We start from the raw sequence: 19,906 nt of genomic DNA, 5'->3' as shown, positions 1-19,906 counted from the left end.
GGCATTTTCTCAGCAAGTTCCTCTCTCCCGCCCTCATTCTCTCTCTTTCTCTCTCTCTCTCTCTCTCTCTCTCACACACACACACACACACACACCCCATGAGAGAATAATAATTAGCCCATTTTACTAAAGGGAAAAGTGAGGCTCACTGTTGGGCTTCCCTGATGGTTCAGGCTTAAATAACCTTTCCAAGGCCACAGATCCAATATATGATGGAGCTGAGGTTTGAACTTAGGTCTTTCTGACTCCAAATTGCCTACCCCCAATGATACTCCTGATGACTGTTATTACTATGATCTAGAGTTCAAATCCAAACCCTGTGGGGGAAAACCTAAGAGCCCAAGCCTGGGTGTGCATCTCAGCTTTACCGATTACCAACTACATGACTTGGGCAAATCACTTTTTAAAAGATAAGAAATTACACTGAATTTCCATTCAGTTTCTTATGAGGACAAAGTTTTCAATATTAGATTATGCACTTAATAGTACAAATACATATTCTGACCCAACCTAGCTCCTAAATCTTATTCAATTAATGGTTGCTAAGATATAACTCCTCTTACAACCACTAGTCTTACTCTCGGGGATAGTTGGTAGAATGGAGTTGGGAGAGAAGCAGAAAAGAACCTGGGTTGGTGATTATATAAAAGGTTTTTCCAAAATCCTGAACTGAAACTGAGAATAGAATTTCCCTCGCAATCTAGTGGGAGACCATATTCGAGATTAGCTTCATTATGGGACTCATAAATGCTTATCACACAACTAACATCCTAATCATCATTTAGGATATTTATTTCTGTGGCACAACATCCTCTAAATTTCAAACAAATAATTTACACTTAAAAAAATTTTAGGTATAGCCTATCATAAATTAGTTACTTCCTTGCTCTTGCAGATTAGTTAATAAAATCAAAGCTCACTCAAATTCCTGGCATAGGTTCTCTGTAAGTTAAATTTCTTTCCTATGTTTTTCTATAAAAATAGGAAAAAATAGTCTGTAGTAATCAGACTATGTGTAAAGGATAAGCTGAAGTGAGGCAGGGAGGGGGTGATGTGCTGTGGAAACAGCTAATTATATTCACCTCTTCCTACATGACTTGGGAAGAGACAGAAAGTACTTAGGAAGTCTACAGAATTTGTGAAAAACTAGAGCCAAAAAAAAAAAAAATCTCTAAATCATGAAAAACAAAACTCAAATCTGGAGTAACCATCACCTTTCCATAGGTAAAAATCAACTGTTTGAATGAAAATTTGGAGAGGCTGAACAACTACCTTGGACAAACAAAACCCTCATATAAGCCAAGAACGACAAACGGCATAAGACATTCCTAAATGCTGGGAGACATAAACAATGTCTATGCAAAACCTGGGATCCACAGCACAAATTAGGGTTTAAAGCATTCAAAATACAGAAGAAAAAACAATAAAACAGTTTCCTTTCTCTTTAGTTGCTAACAGGAGCATTAAGTTAATTTTACCTGAAGAGGAGGATAACAGAATAATAAGTGAGAATGCTAAAAAGCTTTCTATTCTCCACTAAATTATAAATGTTAAGGTTCACATAAGAAAATATGAAATTAGAATAAATTTCTATTCAGATGGGGTAGATGAAGGCAAACTTTCCAGTAACAGCATATTTAGTTAAGAGTACTGCAAAGGGCTACATAAGGAGCTTATAAAAATTCCCTACCCTGAGTGTCTGGTTATCTAATACACTTAACATACGGGACAAACCAATGACAGACCTGTGGCAAATTGATACTCCCCAAGCGAAGAAAAGGCAAAGGAGGAAATTCTGATATTGTCATGGCAATATGACTGATCATGACATCAGCAGTTCCTAATTCCAAACTATAAAGAACACTCCCAGAATGCTGACAGCATACTAAAAAGATCCTCCCAGAACCACCCTTCCTTCACCTCCCAATCTAATATTTAATCTACTGGCAGATGTGCTGAAGTTTCAACTAAAGGATTATTCAATGTTAAAATCCTGTGAAAAATTCTTCTAAATTGGAGGAAGCACTAGGAGGAAGAAGTAGGTAATTTCTGAGGACATTTTTCAGACCTGTATGTTATACTGGGCTTCCCCAGTGGTTTAGCAGTAAATGACCCACCTGCAACGCAGGAGCCTCAGGAGATGAGTTAAGACCCCCTGGAGGAGGGCACGGAAACTCACTCCAACATTCTTGCCTGGAGAATCTCATGGACAGAGGAGATGTCCATGCTACAGCCCATAGAAGTCAGACGTGACTGAAGCGACTTGGCAGGCAAGCAGGCATATATTATATTACATTATTTTGTTATATTTTATTATATTATAAAAATATTATAATTTACAAAATGCTTTATTGTACATCTCATTAAAGTCTCAGGGAAGGTAGCAGGCTGGCATGATCCACTTGTTTTGAACAGCAGAGTGAGCCTCAGGTAGGTTAAACAATTTGACTTAGGTCATGAAGCAGGACCTCAAGGTTGGAAAGAATGATAAAATGCTAGTTCCCGTGCCTGACATATAATAATCACTCAAGAAATAACTCAATATAGAATGAATGTAACTGTCTCTCCTTGGACACCATGAAAGTGAAAGTGAAAGTTACTCAGTCGTGTCCAACTCTTTAGGACCCCATGGACTATACAGTTTATGGAAGTCTCCAGGCCACAATATTGGAGTGGGTAGCCTTTCCCTTCTCCAGGAGACCTTCCCAACCCAGGGATTGAACTCAGGTCTTCCACATTGCAGGCAGAGCCACTGGGGAAGCCCAAGAATACTGGAGTGAGTAGCCTGTCCCTTCTCTAGCAGATCTTCCTGATCCAGGAATCGAACTGCGGTCTCCTGCATTGCAGAAGGATTCTTTACCAACTGAGCTATCAGGGAAGCCCTTGGACACCATGACTGATAATAAATTAAATCTATCCGTATTTAGCCATTTCTTTAGAAGGTTCTTTGTTAAACAGCCTCCAATTCTGAACCTATTCATTATATTCCTACCCCAGGACTTGTATCTGTGTCTTCTGTAGATTGTATATAGCTTTTTTCTATATTCTACACTGCCTGACCCATAAAAGTGAGGGTGGAGTCATCTTACTTTGAGTCTTAACAATCTTGTAAGATTGCTTAAATAGTCTGTAAATCTCTAATGAGTTCCTTAGCCCACTGTCCTACACATAGTAGGTTCTGCTGGAGGTGTGAATGAATGAGGAACGATAGCTTTCTTACACACTCACACACAGGGAGAGACACAGACACACACACACATGACAAATGATGATTTGCATCCTCTTTTGAAAATGATCATGAGGTGAAACTAGAAAGAGCTGAATGTGAGAAATGGAGGGATCAAAGCTTAAAGAATACATTTTACAGCTTATATTAAGCATGATAAATTTGCATCCTAATCTTTCGATCACTTGGGATCCTAAGAGAGGTTGTAATGAATGTTGCATTTTGCATTTGTATGTTACTTATAATAAAGGAAATGGTTTCTCTCTTGACCTCAACTATTACTGTCAGAATAAATCTTCTTGCTTTACTTTTGAAGGGAAAGTGAAATGGCCTACAAATCTCTGAGATCAGTTTCCTATAAATATTTGGATATAAATATAAGATGCCACTGATTATAATATGCTTAACGATTACAGAGATGTTAACATTTGAAAAAAAAAATGGACAATAGCAATTACAGAACATCATAAATTGTAAGATGCATCCTGATTTCAGCAATGCTGAAATGTGAAAAAAGTGAGCACTAGAATCTGTTCAGAATGGCACACAGGTGTGTGAAGACAGTGCATGGATACCATGCACACACATGTTCATCTTACAGCTTAGGCTCCAGAAACACATTTTTGCAAACACTCATTTTTAACCTTCACAAGAACCAAGAGCTACTAGGTGACTGCAAGCAAATGACTCACACCGTCAGTTTTTCCAAGATCTGACTGTGTCTTACTAGTGAGCACAGTCTCCACGAGTCAGAATGAGAAACTTTACCCTAATCTCACAAAGGAACAAACAGAGCTGTCAGCTTCCCTCTCAGCCACCCCACCTCCTAACAATCACCTCAACTTCTACCCCTAGTGCTTTAGATACAGAGCACATTTATATAAGAAAAGTGGAAAGGAGATGAGCGTAAATCTGTAGACATTTATCAGACTTCTCCACTCCACGTCTTGTTATCAGTGCTCTAAAGCTGTCAGTTACAAACAAAACTTAAGAACATTCATCCCAGATGTTACTTCTTTACCAAGTTTAAGTCACACAAATGCATGCAAGTGGGCACACGCACACTCAAAAGGTTGTTCAGGGCTGTTCTGGCACTTAGCATCAATTCCAACCTAAAAGTCTACCTTTTAGCAAAGCCTGGAGTAGTAATTCTCAGTCATCCAGCACTTCCATTTGGAAAAGTAATTTTTATGTGAATCAGGTAACTCGGATAGAAAGACATATCTAAAATGGTTATCACAACTCTTAAAATTGATATGAAATTACAAAGTGAATCAAAACAATAACTTAGCAGGTGAGATGACTCAGTTATAGAAAAAGATATAAATGGTTCACACTTAGAGCAACGACTGTTAGTAGCTGTTGGAATCCGAGGGCTCATATTTGTTCAGGAATCAACCAAGTCCCATTTCCTCCTCCTTCCTCATGCACCTTTCCTTTTAGTCATTTCATTGCTGATGTGAAGATAAAACCCATAGGAAAAAGTGAAACAAACTGGTCAACTTATTAATTCACTTGAGGTTGGTCAAAATGTTGGTTGGAGGTTATCTATGAATTTCATTTATCTGTAACTTTTCCCTTGTTATAAGAGAAAATTATAATTGATTTCACACTGAATATTACCTTATAGAAATTATTAACACATCCAACCACCAATATATTCTAAGTCCCTAACTCAGGACCTGGCACACACTAGGCATTCAAATATTGGTTTAATGAATAAATAAGCAATATGTTTAAAGTGCATGAGAGTCCTTTTGAAACACATATTATTATGTCCTAAAGTACAACCAGCTTATGATTTTAAGATATGCTAATTCAATGACAGATTATAAATTTGAATTTACTAGCCAAACTTCTTCAGTATTAAAGAATATCATTCCAGCTTCTGTAATTTATGATTTCTTGAGTGATTTGAAAATATATTCTATTTAGGGGCTCTTTTAAGAAGTTTTAGACTTCATTTAAGCTATTTACCAGGGACATCATTTAAGTAAATCAGGGTACAAAATATTGCAAATCATGGTAGAGACTTTTTCCCATTTCTATACCCTGTCTCCTTTCTTTTTAAAAAAAACATAATTTAAGTTTTGATAATTACCAAATTTTTAAAAAGTAGATATACAAACTCTTATAATTGAAAATCATGTAGATTGGTTCATTTTATCACATGACAAATTCTATCAGTAAATAAGAATAGGCAAATTGTTCATAATTGTTGAAGATATTCCCTCTGCTGCTGCTACTGCTAAGTCGCTTCAGTTGTGTCTGGACTCTGTGCGACCCCATAGATGGCAACCCACCAGGCTCCCCTGTCCCTGGGATTCTCCAGGCAAGGACACTGGAGTGGGTTGCCATTTCCTTCTACAACGCATGAAAGTGAAAAGTGAAAGTGAAGTCGCTTAGTCGTGTCCGACTCTTCGCGACCCCATGGACTGCAGCCTAGCAGTCTCCTCCATCCATGGGATTTTCCAGGCAAGAGTACTGGAGTGGGGTGCCATTGCCTTCTCCAAGATATTCCCTCTACTTTAGCATATATTTGAAATTTTTCAGAATTGAAGTATTTTGAGATGATACAGTGTACTAAATGCCTCGTGAGGTTGGTTTTCAGAGGACTGCAGAAACCAAGGCAAATTGATTCTTGGTGCTCCAACAGCTAGGAAGTTTTCTTTGAAATAACTACTCTATCTGTCCACTTTGCTCTTTTCTCCTAAAAAGAGAAAAACATTTAAAAAAGTTGATATATGAGACTACAGTCTGAATAGTACAAGAGTGACAGCAAATCTGTTGGAAAATGCTATCTAATTCCAAGTGATGAAACATATCAGGATTCAGTCAGTTTCTACAGTCGACAGTGAAAATGCCCATCTTCTAAATCAGCAGTGCCTCTATGGTCCTTACTGATTCTCTTTTCATTTTCATCCTTACTGATTCTCTTTTCATTTTCGATATCTTATATCCATTAGTTTCCTCAGACTAGAACTGCTGGAATCTCTTCTGTTTCTTCTTCTAACCAGTCCTTATTTGTTCCAAATTGATGTCTGCATTGCTTCTAAAATACTTTGTTATGACCTCTTTGGCCACATCCCTGTACTTCCTAACACGCCCACATCAAGTGCAATTTCTGATCATCCCCGGTAAAGCACTCTTTCTAACTCCTTTCCTCCTTTACCTCTCTTCCGGCTACTATTTGTGTTTTGGCTGCAGATGAACTCACTCTTTTCTGGCTCTGAGTTTTGCCAGGAAACAGCCTCTGTTTTTCCATCAGCCAAACCACATTCATCCCTCCCTCTGTTTGCTCTGTTGAAATCACAGCTCATGGTCCACCCCCTCTGAGTTTTTCCTACTTTCATCTATTTTCCAAGACCTCTTGCTATATTTTCTAAGGACTGTATTAAATGCCTAAGTTAGGTCAATCTAATGTCTTTACACTGTAAACTCCTCTACTGATGAAACCATGACCAAGATTTACCAGGTACTCTCCAGTATTTACTATGTTAAAAGGCATCCTGTGAGCACTCAGCAAGTACTTATTGGCCTGGCTTCACCATAAATCAGTTGTTCTTAGTCTCTTTTCCAGTCCAGCACACCTGAGGAATACTGGACTGGATATTCCCATCAGTCACTGTGGCTTACTTCTATATGATTCTGTGTCAAAAAGGATGAAGACACACACTCCCATCCTTATCTGAAAAACACTGTTACAAATAATGAACCAGAGGGTAAGTTATAAGAACCCAGAAAAAACAAGCATTTAATTTCAGCTCTACTTATATAGACAGAGATAAAAGAGATGGGCTTCCCTGGTGACTCAACAGTAAAGAATTCTGCAATGCAGGAGTTGCAGGAGACACGGGTTTGATCCTTGGTTTGGGACGATTCTCTGGAGAAGGGCATGGCAACCCACTCCAGTATTCTTGCCTGAAAAATCCCATGGACAGAGGAGCCTGGAAGGCTGGTCCATAGGGTCGCAGAGAGTCAGACACAACTGAAGCAACTTAGCATGCATGCAGACATAAGAGAGATGTCTATAACTTGTATGTTACAGAATATAATGTTTTGTTCTTTTTCGTGAAAAAAAAAAAGAAGTGCATAAAAATTATAGCCTCTTGACATAAGAGGCTTTGGTACTGATGAAATGTTTTCACAGGTAAGGATTTATTTTATTATAACCCAAGATGGTACCAAAATGTATTTCAGAATGACTAAAGCAGCTGAGAATTACTTTCTCCTCATGACACAATTTTCCTTGAAATTCCAGTGGTTAATTCTGTCTTCCCCACACCAAGAGGCATCTGCCTTTTCCATGTTCCTCTTCAATGCAAAACAGCACAGCCCTTGAAACGCACTCTGTCTCATATCACCTCCAGATCGTCACTGCTGTTTATAGCGTGGAGTAATGTGCAAGGCATGGGCTTTCAATAAAAACTGCCAGGTTCAAAAGAAAATTCTAACACTTGATAACTTAGGAATCTTCACCTAAATCTGTTTAACTGTAAAACGGGAAAAAACAACAACACCTCTGTTACGGGGTTTGGGGAAGAAAGAAGCAAATAAGACAGTTCAGTTTGTTAAATTACAAGTCATCTTCATATATTCACCTTCAACATAATTTTGCGCATAGCTAAGAGCTTTTCCTGCAAGGAGATCCAACCAGTCCATTCTGAAGGAGATCAGCCCTGGGATTTCTTTGGAAGGAATGATGCTAAAGCTGAAACTCCAGTACTTTGGCCACCTCACGCAAAGAGTTGACTCATTGGAAAAGACTCTGATGCTGGGAGGGACTGGGGGCAGGAGGAGAAGGGGACGACAGAGGATGAGATGGCTGGATGGCATCACTGACTCGATGGACGTGAGTCTGAGTGAACTCCGGGAGTTGGTGATGGACAGGGAGGCCTGGCGTGCTGCGATTCATGGGTTTGCAAAGAGTCGTACATGACTGAGCGACTGAACTGAACTGAACTGAAGAGCTTTTCCTAGGTAATATCATGTCAACTAAAATCCCAACTTTACAGGTTGGTGCTTGAACTCCACTTTAAGAAAACTTGCATACTTGCTTGACTTCAATGACTAACACTGTTGCATGCCATCGAGTCCTGAAATGCCCATTTTTCTATCTTTTCTGTGCTCTTATTAATAAAGATAATAGTTTGAGATAACATTTTTCAGTGCATAATATGTGCCAGACATTGTTGTTAAGTACTTTATAGGCATTGCTTCATTAATCTGACACCACCATTATTCTTCCCATCCCAGATGTAGAAATGTAAGCTTCCCCTTCATTCTCTGTATCCTTTCATTCTTCTGCTCCATCTGGTCATACTGCCACCACCATTACCAACAGCACCCCCACCATACACACACGTTTCACTTTCTAACGAATCTAAAGCCCCAAATCAGGGACACCAAGTTTGTTCTTTCCAGTGCTCAGCATCCACAGCCATTTCATCCTGTCTTACACACAAGCAGTTCTGACCATCAGATTTTTCCATTCCTCCTCCTGCATTGCTGACAATGGCAAGTCATAACCATGCTCACTGGCTTCATGAAAAATTCACTTAAGCATAACGCTCACTTTACTCATTTCCAAGTGACTTCCTATCTCATCCCCCACAGAATTCCAAACCTTTAATTTTTTTCCCCTAAAACTGGAAATCTCACTCTTCATTGAAAAATGATAACATAGAGATCAACGGACATTATTTATGTGATGATCAAATATATATTTTTTCTTGGCATTCTTCACTACTAAGTAGTAGAGACGTTCCCTGTTCTTCTCGAGATGTAAATTTCCATCTGAATCCTTGATTTCAAATGAATTTCCCTATTACTTCCTCTCCCATCCCCCACACATATCTCCCCAACCCAACTTCTATATCTTCCTTTTTTCTTCCTTTTTTTTCTATGAAAGTAATACATGAATATATTTTCCTTTTAGAAATAACAGAAGATGCAATGGCTTTTTCTTCCTGTAAACTAACTTGTTTAAATCTTTTCTATCCTAAGAGAAGGAAAATCGCTTCTTTGCTTCTTAAGCTATTTTATTCTTTCTCTTATTAATTGGCAAAGTTCTTAAAAGACCACCCATCAGTGGATGTTTATACCTTCTCTTTCCCTTCTAGCTACAGACCACTGTGATCTAGCTTCCGCCCCTACCACTTACCCGCAGCTGCCTCTTGGCCCTCATTCAACATGATTTAGTTCTGTAACTCACCTTCATGGAATTCTTCATAAATGTCTATTCTTTCAGTCGTCCTCCTTTGCATTCATTTTCTTCTCTGCTCTAGATTCTACTCTATATATGAGTTCACCCATGACTAGCACTTCAGTAATCACCCTAAATAAAGGAGTCCACATTTAGAGAGCCAATCCTGGCTTTTCTCTAGGGGTCCAGTCCCATGGTCCTAGCTGCCTTGAGCCTCTGTTTCCCTGCTCAGCCTTCACTGTGTTATCTGTCTCTCTCTCTCATCACCACTGAAATCTATTTGCTCCCTATCATGGCCATTTGTAGTGTACTTTGCTTATATCCAACTGTGCATTTCACTGGAATTCATAGGCTTGTTAAGAGCTAGGGGTCTAGCTCAATGGCTTGCACACAGTTGCAACTCTACAAACAAAAGTTATTTTAAATGTATTGGTATATGAGTCCAAGGGGAAAAAATCTACCATTTTCATAAAATTAAAGAGAAAAATTTTCTCATGCTCATGTAGCACTTTTATTATCTATTTTCTTTTTGTTTTCACACAGAAAGTCCTCAGAATTGGAAAAGCACTTTTCCTCTAATGAGGGAAAACACTCTCAAATGCCTTTGGGAACGCTGATCATTTCCAAAGTACCAGAAGAATGAAAGCCCCATTAACTGCCAACTTTGGATAGTCATGCTCTAACAGGGAAATCTGAGCAACTGAATCTTTTTTTTTTTTTTTTTAATGTATTTTATTGAATATTGAACTGCTCTTCAGGTTCTTCTTCAACCCAAGTTTTGGATGAAAACTTTTAAATGAAAAACATAATTGCCCATTTGGATCTAATCATGCCTACTATCTCCTCATAAACTATTATACAAGTTGCAGAATCTGGGAAAGATTTTTACAAAATAAACTTTAGAACCTCCCTTTCACCTTTATTTAAAAAAAAAAAAAAAAAGTGAAGGACAAGGAATAAAGAATTGAGAACTCTGACCTGGTGTTAACTTTTATATCCCAAGCAACCAAATGCTAAAAGATTAGCAGCTATTGGAAGGTAGAGGACTTACAAAACAAGCATAAAAGGGGATGGTCGCCTTAAGACAATGAGGAATTGATCATCTCTTCATTGTTGTTTAGTTACTAAGTCATGTCTGACTCTTTGAAGGTCAACCTCACAGACTGTAGCCCTCCAGGCTCCTCTGTCCATGGGATTCTCCAAGCAAAAATCCTGGAGTGGGTTGCCATTTCCTACTCCAGGGGATCTTCCTGACACACCTATCAAACCCACGTCTCCTGTGCCTCCTGCATTGCCGACAGATTATATCTTACTAGCTCCTTAAAAATTTGATTGAAAGAGAAGATAAAGTAATACCCTAACAACATTCCTCATCTATTCATTCAACCAATATTTGCAGGGAGTTTACTGTAGTCAAACCTTTGGGAGCTGTGCACAGAGAGGGAAGCCGTGAGGCAGTTGAGGGGCCATGACTAAGCTGAAGCTGGGAGGAAACAGAAACAATGAGACAGAGGAATCATCACTTGTAATAGTGACTCACAGGGCAAGGATTTCCAACAACACTGAGACTCAGAGGAATGGAGGAATGAGCTTCCAAGAGACAGCAAGAAGCAAAGTAGCCAGACACAGAAAGCAGCTAAAAAATGAGCAACTGGGGGACAGAAATGAAGGACACTCAAGAAGGAAAACTTAAAACTCCTGTTCTTTGATTGGTGCCTTGAACTGAGACCAGTCATCCAGTTGGTTTAACAAGGCCCACAGCCACTATGGTTCCTGCCAATCCCAAGGCCTGGTAAGGCAGTCTTCATGGGTTCCCTTGAGGTCTGGTCTCATAAGAGACTCATGATTCCTATTCATACATTCTTAGAACAACCCCACCTCCATTAATTAACAATCAGTAGAGGGTCTCTATTACTTGCGATTAAAAGCATCTTGCTAAACAATACTAACACAGTTATATAAGAAACTGCTTCTTGAAAGTTAGAACTTAGCAACAGCAAGTCATTTCAAGAGGGAAATAATTTGATGTCAGGCAGAACCACCTGCTTATTAAGTTACTAAATTATCTCCATTTCTTTCAAATCTTTATTATTAACAAAATTGCCCTAATTGCACCTACATGATCAGCTGGTATCTTATCATCCCAATTAAAGTGTTGCTATTTTCTGTATATGAGAAAACCAAGGTTCTTACATACAATCTGAGCTGTCTCAAATTCTTTAAAAGGAATGCCAAGATATAGGTTTCTCTCCCCACAAAAACAACAACAAAAACCAAAATGAAACTCCAAATATGTCATTAATGCTCATGTATTTCAATGTCTCTAAAATGACCATTTAATATACCATTTAATATATGAGATGATGTTATGTTTCAAATTCTTCTAAAAAGTGTACATATGCCGGATTGTCTAAATAAGTTTTAGAGATTCTATTTTGGGTTTAAGTGTATATCTTCTAAATCAAAGGAAGCACTTTTTTTTTTTTTTTGCTATTAGAAGCCAATAGATTTTTGATAAGATGGTCTTAAGGGCTGTGTTATATTTTAGGAATGAGCACTTCCTGTCCAGATTTGCCCTGCTGCCTCATTCCTGGTGACTTTTAAACCATCTCGGGTCACAGTGGCCTCTCTTTAATTAGTATCTCACTGGAGGGAGGGGAGCATGTCAAAAAGAAAAGAATGCATGAAGACATTATAAACAAAGGTCTTCAAGGCAACTTGGGAGATTTCGTCAAGGAGTGAAGAAAGCCTCGCTCCCTCCTTTGTTACCAAAGTAAGCAGGAAATGGTTTTGATTTCGACAAATTGAGAAGGCTGGAATTTTTATATATGTTTGTTAATTCTGGCTTAACATGTCAGACTTTCTCTTTGTTTCAGTTTGATGGTTTGATTGAAAACCATGTAATCACTATTGAGTCATCAGAAGAGTGATATATAAATGAAACAACTGATTCAGTAAAAACTTTTCCACCTAAAGCATGATTCCATTAACAATGTCCAAATTATACTGATACACATTTGTTTCTTTAAAATAAATAAGTACAATATTTAGGACAGTAAAAGTTAGTAATATCTATCTAAAAGATATTTTTAAAATAGATATTAAGTGGCTAAAACTGTACTTCTCATATCTCTACGTGTAATCAATTAACCTTATGAGGCCAGGAACAAAAACTCTATTTAAACTAGGTTCATTATAGTGAATGAATTAAAAAAAATCAAAAACAAACTTGCCTGAAACTAAGAATGACAATTTAAAAAATCTGAGAAGCTTAAATATATATAAACATATGCACATATATATGTATATCTATCTATCTATATATATGAGTGTGTGTAGATAAAGATACAGATTCCATACAAATATAATTCCAGAAGGGAATTATATTTTCAAAATACCAAAGAGGAAAATTCTTGCAAATTAAGATGGTTTTGTGTATGAAGAAGCAATGCTTTTAGATGATTAAATCCTCAGTTCAAAGCACTGGCACCGATTAACGGTTTCTGTTGGGTACTATTTACAAGAAACCACCTCAGCAGGGTGCCCATGCCCAGTTTCATAATCACATAGTACACCCGCCCCACAGGATTACGTTCCGGGCAAGTTTGAATGTTAAGTTGAATTTCATTCTCTTCAGGAAGTGACTTTTACTCAAGATTGAATACAGCTGTTAGTACAGACCACTGTTCCAAAAACACTTCTATGAGAACTGGAAGAAAACACCATTTTAAGAATTGCAAATTCACTTTCATTATTCCAGATCCGTACAACTACAAAGGAGGGGCTTCTTTGGTCCCTGATGGTTGAATTAAATTTTTATATATATTCAAAAGAAAACATACTGCATGGTTAAAAGATGGCTATAAGACTTTCCAAGTACTTTTGTAGCCTATATATTTTTCATAATCGAAGGATCAGTTTGTAACAGATTTAGTGCTGGTTTTTTATTTCAAAAATCAATGTTATCCTAACACTTGATTTTTTTTCTTAAATTCCACTGTCTCATACAACTTGGTTTTCTCTTTATATTCACAGAAATGAAGTCTGGCAAATCAAGTGGGGCCTCAACAGAGGAAATGCTGCCAGCTAAAAACACCGGATGTAATCGAGACCACAAGAGACGCATACTTGGTTATACACGTCGAACTGAAAAGAGGTATTGGAAAGAAAAACTCAATTTTCATTGGATGGTTTAATTAATTTCGTGAAATCTTACTAGTTCATAGTTTACTCCCAAACAAAAAATATCCTGACATTATTTGGATAATCCTAGGTTCTACTTTCTGGAAATTTTAAAAAGCAAAAAAGAAAAAAAAAATCTCTGAATTTTCATCTACCACCCCTGGTCATCCTGCTATCTCTGTGAAAGAGAAGAGAGGGATGAGGACCTCAGCCTGCCAGAAAAGACAATGCAGGATAAGTAACTTGGATCAGCTTCGGTAAAGAGTTGAGAAAACAGCATTTGTAAGAATGTTTTTTTCTGATAGCATTATAGAAAATGTCCTTTCTTAAAGAATTAGAATAGATCTGCCTGTAAATGAACAGACAACAGGACTAAGTTAACTCTATTTGGTGGTGGGGTGGAGATAGGAAAGCTTCCTTTACACATTCTATTGTCCCTGTTTTTCTATTCCCACCCTTTGACGTGGTGCTTCCTTTTGTACAATGATGGCGATGGCTATGAGGAATATTGTTTCTCCACTGGCTAAGAAAATCTGAACTCGAACTTTTTTTAGAGGAAAGCAGAAGGTTTGGGTACCTCTATTTTTATTTTGTATTTATTTATTTTTGTTTTGGCGATTAGTGTTTCCCAAGTTTCACATTTCAGTAACTATCTATTGCTCTCTTTCTAAATATTTTTGCAGTCAAATAGATGTATCTGCTCCAAAAATAATTCTTCAGACAAAAACTAAAAATTCAATTTATTTTTCAGTGAAGGATCAATCTATTTTAATTGTCCAAATATAATCATTTTCACTTAAGACCTTGATTGATGGGTCTTAAGTTTTTATACTTAAAAACAAAATCTCTTTTTAATTTTTTTCATATAATATGATCATTGTTTCTTAGGAAGGTGAACATTTCTCATAAGAGATGAAAGAATCTACCATAACTCACACAGGAGAAAGCACCCATCTCAGTGAGAACCAGTGATTTTTGAAACTACGTTCTGTTACATATGTCAGCCATCTTAGTATTTCAAGCAAGCTCTTTGAAAAAAGAAAAGAAAACCTACTGCCACTAGAGGGAGATCCAAATTCCCTTTGTATCAATAAACATGTAGAATGCACTTAATTTCTGAAACAATAAAAAGTATGATTACTGTACATTTTGTTATTAAATAATAAAACTAAATCAGGAATTAGGCTTTTAGGGGACAACATTTTCCCCTTCAACTAGCATAACTACTAAGAATATATTTGATGGTTATTATGCAAAGATAGAAATTAAAAATGATGCATATTAAAAATGACAAACCTTTTTAATTTCTAGAAGTAGTATAGGTTGAGTTTATTTCTAACTGATTATTCATTGAGAGTGGAATCTCTTATCTATCAAGCTTTACTTAATAACTGTCCATACAATGTTTCAAAGATGGCTGCCACAATCCCTCCCAGTCTGCATACACTTTCCCAATGCGCGTTTGCTCTCCTCAGTCAAGACTTGCAATCTATTTTTCCACCTGCTGTATGTGGGATGGTCTTGTGATGGATCAGAAGTATATAAACATATTGTTGAGTAACCTGCTGGTCTAGGTCTTAAAAAGCCTTCAGTCAAATGTCACATAAAGAAGCCTGGGCTCCTCTGTATCCAGGTAGAGAGCCCACATGGAGAGAGAGGTCCTACAGAATGGGAAGCCAGGTGGAGGGGAACAGAGGCACTCCAGCCAAGAGCCACACACCTGTGAGGCACGTAAGTACACTTATTTTAAGACATTCTATCCATAGCTCTGCTCCCAACTGCATGCAGCTACATGAGTGACCTAAAGTCACACTGGAGCCGTCCAGCAGATCCCAGTTAACTCAGGGTATTGTGCAAAATAATAAATCATTGGTTTAAATTTGAGATGGTTTATTCCTCAGTATGATCTTCCCTGGTGGCTTAGATGGTAAAGCGTCTGCCTACCTACCAGGTCTCTGCAGGAGACCTGGGTTCAGTCCCTGGGTGGGGAAGATCTCCTGGAGAAGGAAATGGCAACCTACTCCAGTATTCTTGCCTGGAAAATCCCATGGATGGAGGAACCTGGTTACAGTCCATGGGGTCGCAAAGAGTCGGAGACGACTGAGTGACTTCACTCATTCCTCAGTAATAGATAACTGCAACAATAATACCAGTAAATACATCTGTATGTGTTTTATAGTTTTTAAAAACCCTTTCACATCCACAAGCTCCTATAGCCCTACCATGCAGTAGGAAACTGGCTCAGAGGCAAAATACCTTATCCAAGAGTTGAGAATGCTTAAAAGCAAATGCAAAGTTAACATATAAGAGAGATATGTTTCTCCTAAGAAAATACTGCATCTCTATTTTTTTCTATTTTGTACCCAGTATAGTTGTTGCTATTGTTCAGTCGCTCAGTCATGTACAATTCGACAACAACAACTATAGTAAGGATCACCAAATAATCATGCAATTGACTAAAAATTACTCTTTCTTGTGCTTTTTTTAAAAAATAAGAACTGGTTAAACAATTTTTTTTCATTTCTACTAGTCTTAAGGATTCAAAAAGTAATAAGCAACTTTTTGAACCTATGATTATTTATGCACACTTCTAGTTTTGTTTTGATATTTAAGAACTGTTGATCATCTAAAGTTTCTATGCACAAAGCACTGGCATCTTCAAGCAATTTAAAATTTGAGAATATCCATCAAAAATTCTTACCTTCTGGAGATGACTTTGTCACATATAGAGTTATTGAATAAGCATGTTGTGCACCTGGAACCAACATAGTGCTGTAGGTCAATTATACTTTCAAAAAAAAAAAAGTTCTTGCCTTCCTTATTCTCAATGCATCCACAAATTTTGCAACCTCCTATCTTTCTGAGCCCCAGTTCACCAAAGTAATGATTGGACGCCTAGTCCCAGGCCCTTTGCATTTTGATGCCCCTTCCCCTCCTTTCCTTCCTTCAAGCTTTCCATGAGACTGCTTATAATTGAAATGGACACACAACTCCAGCTAGAGAAAAATCACTAGGGTTCTTCCCTTTAATGGCTAAGTTTTCCTGAGGGGTGGCAGGGTGAATGGTCTCAGAACTCAAGAATGGTCACTGAGACAATAGAACCAGAATAAATTGGGAGGAAGATGACCAGGTTATCAGAATAAACCAAGTGGTCCACATCTAATACTAAAATTCAAAAGCCTTAGATCCAGACTGGTAGTTCTTTCTCTTCTGAGGAGGCATCTTATTATCAACAAACTTTGGTAAAGTATATTCCAATTACCTGTATAAGTTATACTACTTCTTTTCCCTGGACTAAAACGTACAAATGAGCACGATGAGTCCAAGTGTAAATTCCAGAAGCTGGAGGCTGTTTAATTAAATAAATATGTAGATTAAGCATCTTCTGCTGTATACCTTGTGGTAGTGATTTCTTGATTTTAGGGTAAAGAACCAAATCTTCCACACATGACCCACAAATCCTTGCAAGAGTTGATGCCTGTCTACCCCTCCAGCACCATTCTCTTCCCACTCACTGTGTTTCAAGTACACTGGTCTTTCAACACTTCGTATCTTCAAGGTAACCAATCCAGCAACATGCTTTTTTACACACTGTTCCCTCTGAGTACAATGCTTTTCCCCTTCCTCTGCCTGGTTAACTCCTACTTATCCTCCAAGTTTCAGCTGACACCACAGACAGCATTTCTACCAGAAAATCATCTCTCCCATCCCCTACAGGAGGCAAGGTCCTCCTCTTGTATCATTTCACATACAGCACTCAGCATGTCTCCTTTTCTAGACTCATCAGGCTGCAGTTTAAATTACTGTTTAATGTCCATCCTCTGACGAAAGCTCCTTGAAAGAAAGGGTCATACCTGTTTTGTTCTTTGTTTTGTCACTAGTGTCTCATACAATATAGAGTAAGCACTCAATACTTTATATTGAATATGAATCTGTTATATTTAAGGAACTTAATATATATCTATATTTAAATGTGTTATTTTATGTTGTATATTATCATATCATATCATATTGTATTATAGGTGCTTCTGAAGATACAAAGAACAATCTAACCATTTCAATAAGAGACAGGCACAAATGACCAAGTGACAAAGCAGAACCTGAACAGTAGTAATATGATGGAGATCTAAATAATACACAGTAGGAGAACGGGGAGAAGAAGACTGACCCAAATGGTAACTACAGATAACTTTGTGGAAAATATTCTGAAAGGGCTTGCAAGAAAGGGCAAGGCTGACACAAATACATTTCTCTGGCCCACAAGAAACAGTCAAGTTCACAAGTGTTCATCAAACCAACACTCTTCCGTTCCTTTACACCTGGTGTCTCAAATCCTTTCCCAATTCTAGGAAATAAAAGAAATGGTGGTTTCATAGGACACTGGCAATGATTGTCACTCAAAGAAATGTCATTTGAATGATAAACTGTTAGACTTATGTGTAGAGACTGACTTAACCCCTTGTAGCAACAACTTGGCATCTGTGAAGGAATTCAGACTAGGACCTGAAAACCAAGCCTGGCCTTGAAAAGACTTCAGCTAAATCCGGACATAAAGACTGTAAAATGCTTGGGAGTGGGGAGAGAATGGGCAGACCATGCTGGTAGCCTGGTGGCAATGTGTCTAAGAAGGAACCAGAGCTTTGAGGAAAGCTAGGCTTGCTGCAACACTGTGGGGAAATGTTTGTGACACGTTGACGTGTCATGACAGAGCGATTGGGAAACAAGCATCTCATTTAATGATTTGGAATTCTGGACAGATATGCTAAGTATCCTGCCCGACTGCCTAAAACAAAGCCTATTCACACATGGTATATCACCCTTCTTACCCAATCCTCAAGCAGCTCATACCATGTAAGTCCAACGAGAGGAGCTATGAACTATCGTCTCTTCTGAGGTTCATGCTCCTAGTGAACTGGCTGAATCTCCTGGGAAAGAACCTATTCTCACTGGCTTGGATATAAAGTTAAGAAAGTAAAACAAGTCTGGTTACAGAATTCAAGTTTTCGGCAGCAAACATTATTTTTAGCTTCACAATTAAAAAATGACTGAAATTTGGTCCATGTAGCAAACATTAAGTGACATGAAGATATAATTTTGTTGCCTGGCTTTGCATAAATAGCATCAATTTTAAGGTGAAAAATGGGCTTCCATTACTGGAAATTCATTTGGTAAATATACTGCTTACACAAATTTTTCTGGTTCTGATCCAAAGAAATGTGAGTTGGTTTTGAAGACTTCTTTTTTTACACCATGTCTCCACAGTGCTATCTTACAGCTTTTTAAACAACTATTCATCAAAAGTGAATTTTAATTCCCAAGTATATTTTAATATCAATCTCTCAACACACAGCACTATAATTTAGAAGCAATCTAGAATATCCAGAAACATGCCTGTACAACAGAGCTGCACCACTTAAGTACGGAATTGTGCAATCTGCGTTTACTTTGGGTTATGTGATAAGGACTCAACTCCTAATCATTTTAATCACATATTTTTTATGACCTCTTTGTTTAAAGTCAATATTTTAATTGGCATATATCAAGATCCAAACACATCTTGGATCAGAAATTTGTTTAAACTGAGAAAAAGCCTAGAGCATGGTGGCCTAATTTTCACTTACTAAAGGAGTTTGTAATAAACAAAATTTTTAGAGATAATGAAACAATACTCAATAGGAGAAGTGTAATCACTAGCTCAAGAGATGTGTTTAACAAAGAAGACGTGAGTCTAGTCCATTTAAAAACTAAACACAGCCACCTCTACACCACTATTTTGGGTGATACATATAAATTAAATTCAAAGATATTTCCGAAATCTTATTCTAGTCAATAGTTACAGCCCATCCAGTTACCAACTCTTTCATCAGCACTACTAAAACACAGAAACACTGGACATGAGTTTGATCTCTTTTTTCCCACTGTGTACCCGAAACAAACAAGCATGGAAGAGGAAGCCTTTGAGGGAGATAGATAGCAGGGAAAAAAACAGCAGCAAATGGGTTAGAAAATAGTCTGTAATAGTGCCATCCATTAGAATCTTCTGTAATGATGAAAATGTTCCACATGTTTACTGTCCAAAATGGCACCTGGTGAGCTCTTGAAATATAGCTGAGGGTTGACTGAGGAACTGAAGTTTTTATTTTAACTAACTTAAATTTATTTATTTATTTATTTATTCATTTTTTTAACTAACTTAAATTTAAATTGAAACAATCACAGGCAGTTAGTGGCTACCATATTTGATAGCACAGGCCTATTATTTAGTGGATCCCTGACAACCAAAGAAATAAACT

General features: G+C 37.6%; 1 protein-coding gene and 1 long non-coding RNA gene across 12 annotated transcripts in view; one reads left to right on the top strand and one right to left on the bottom strand.

Moving 5' to 3' along the window:
- RBMS1 (RNA binding motif single stranded interacting protein 1) overlaps positions 1-19,906 on the bottom strand; it is a 221,839-nt gene that overhangs the window by 139,394 nt on the left and 62,539 nt on the right. For 4 of the 10 annotated variants that reach the window (XM_059874867.1, XM_059874888.1, XM_059874876.1 and 1 more), the window contains exon 1: positions 1,746-1,823. In XM_059874867.1, the coding sequence (XP_059730850.1) occupies positions 1,746-1,808 (63 nt within the window). In that variant the 5' untranslated portion in view covers positions 1,809-1,823. 10 annotated transcript variants of the gene reach the window in all.
- Positions 1,607-17,991, top strand: LOC101906588 (uncharacterized). 2 transcript variants are annotated; one of them, XR_009491573.1, is made up of 5 exons: positions 1,607-2,038; positions 13,467-13,587; positions 13,705-13,895; positions 15,247-15,344; positions 17,636-17,991. It is a non-coding gene; the product is annotated as an uncharacterized lncRNA (long non-coding RNA). The 2 variants fall into 2 exon arrangements; XR_009491572.1 differs by lacking the exon at positions 13,705-13,895 and having other exon boundaries at positions 1,790-2,038.

Source organism: Bos taurus, chromosome 2 (genome assembly GCF_002263795.3).
Source record: "Bos taurus isolate L1 Dominette 01449 registration number 42190680 breed Hereford chromosome 2, ARS-UCD2.0, whole genome shotgun sequence".
In the NCBI taxonomy this organism is placed as follows: domain Eukaryota; kingdom Metazoa; phylum Chordata; class Mammalia; order Artiodactyla; family Bovidae; genus Bos; species Bos taurus.
Note: the sequence above shows the minus strand (reverse complement) of the source record. Positions and strands in the feature narration are given on the sequence as shown.